Raw genomic sequence first — 998 nt, 5'->3', positions numbered from 1 at the left:
TTTTCTTGCCTTTTCCAATCGGCTCAGGTTCTGTGTAGCGTCAGATGGGGCCTCGTGCTTTCAACTCTCATATTAAACAGGAAATAAAAACACGGAAGCGGGTCCTCCTGGGAACCCTGTGGAGAGGCGGTTACTCTCAGTCGCCAAGACAAATGAATCGCGGGGAGCAGATCAGACCCGAATGGTTTGGGGCTGACGGATCTCCCACCCCTTCCCACAGGGAGAGATCGGGGAGCCGGGGCAGAAGGGGAGCAAGGGGGACAAAGGAGAGCAGGTAAGGCCCACGCGGCGGGCACGGAGCTGATGACCCGGACGCCCACCTGCTCCGCCGGCCTCTCCCGGGGCCGCAGCTGTGGCTCCAGAAGCAGCCGTGTCTGTCTGTTCCCACAGGGTCCGCCGGGGCCCACGGGTCCTCAAGGCCCCATCGGGCAGCCGGGCCCCTCGGTGAGTATCTGCGGTCCCGGCCGCTCAGACCCCACGACCGCTCCGCCGCGGGCAGCAGGAGGCAGTCCTCACCCCACCCTTCGTGTCCCCACAGGGAGCGGATGGAGAGCCGGGGCCCCGGGGCCAGCAGGGCCTTTTTGGGCAGAAGGGTGACGAAGGCCCCAGAGGCTTCCCTGGGCCCCCTGGACCAGTGGGGCTGCAGGTAACTGGGGAGTGTGGATGGTGGGGTCCACTTCAGTGCCTGCGCTCTGCTGTCTCCCCGCACTGCTCAGCCCTCCCCTGCCCTGCCTCCCCCCGCTCTGTCATTGTGAGAAAGGGGGAACCAGGCTGACTGCAGGGGCCTCCAGGGCTCCCCATGCACTGGAATGGCTGCAAGGTCCCACACTCCCAGAGGTGCCCGTACCGACGTTAAGCCGTGACACTCACTTCCGTGGCCGTAGTAGGAACATTGGAAAGTGCTGGCAATTGAACGGAAACAGCAGTGACCTCTCAGCACACACTGGGAAGGCCAGCTGTACACATGGGGCACATGTCTCATGGCCACACCTTCCACG

General features: G+C 64.0%; 1 protein-coding gene and 1 long non-coding RNA gene across 2 annotated transcripts in view; both read left to right on the top strand.

The window, feature by feature from the left end:
* The window catches only part of LOC102761370 (collagen alpha-1(V) chain-like), an 89263-nt gene that overhangs the window by 58875 nt on the left and 29390 nt on the right, over window positions 1-998 (top strand). The window contains exons 17-19 of the mRNA XM_015572366.1: window positions 221-274; window positions 391-444; window positions 539-646. Of these exons, the coding sequence (XP_015427852.1) occupies window positions 221-274; window positions 391-444; window positions 539-646 (216 nt within the window). The remainder of the gene's footprint in view (window positions 1-220; window positions 275-390; window positions 445-538; window positions 647-998) is intronic.
* Window positions 206-998, top strand: part of LOC102764886 — a 3291-nt gene continuing 2498 nt past the window's right edge. The window contains exons 1-2 of the long non-coding RNA XR_436329.2: window positions 206-274; window positions 391-444. This is a non-coding gene — a long non-coding RNA (uncharacterized LOC102764886). The remainder of the gene's footprint in view (window positions 275-390; window positions 445-998) is intronic.

The sequence above is a fragment of the Myotis davidii genome, unplaced genomic scaffold, assembly GCF_000327345.1.
Source record: "Myotis davidii unplaced genomic scaffold, ASM32734v1 scaffold609, whole genome shotgun sequence".
Taxonomy (NCBI): domain Eukaryota; kingdom Metazoa; phylum Chordata; class Mammalia; order Chiroptera; family Vespertilionidae; genus Myotis; species Myotis davidii.
This window is presented reverse-complemented; position numbering and strand designations above follow the sequence as displayed.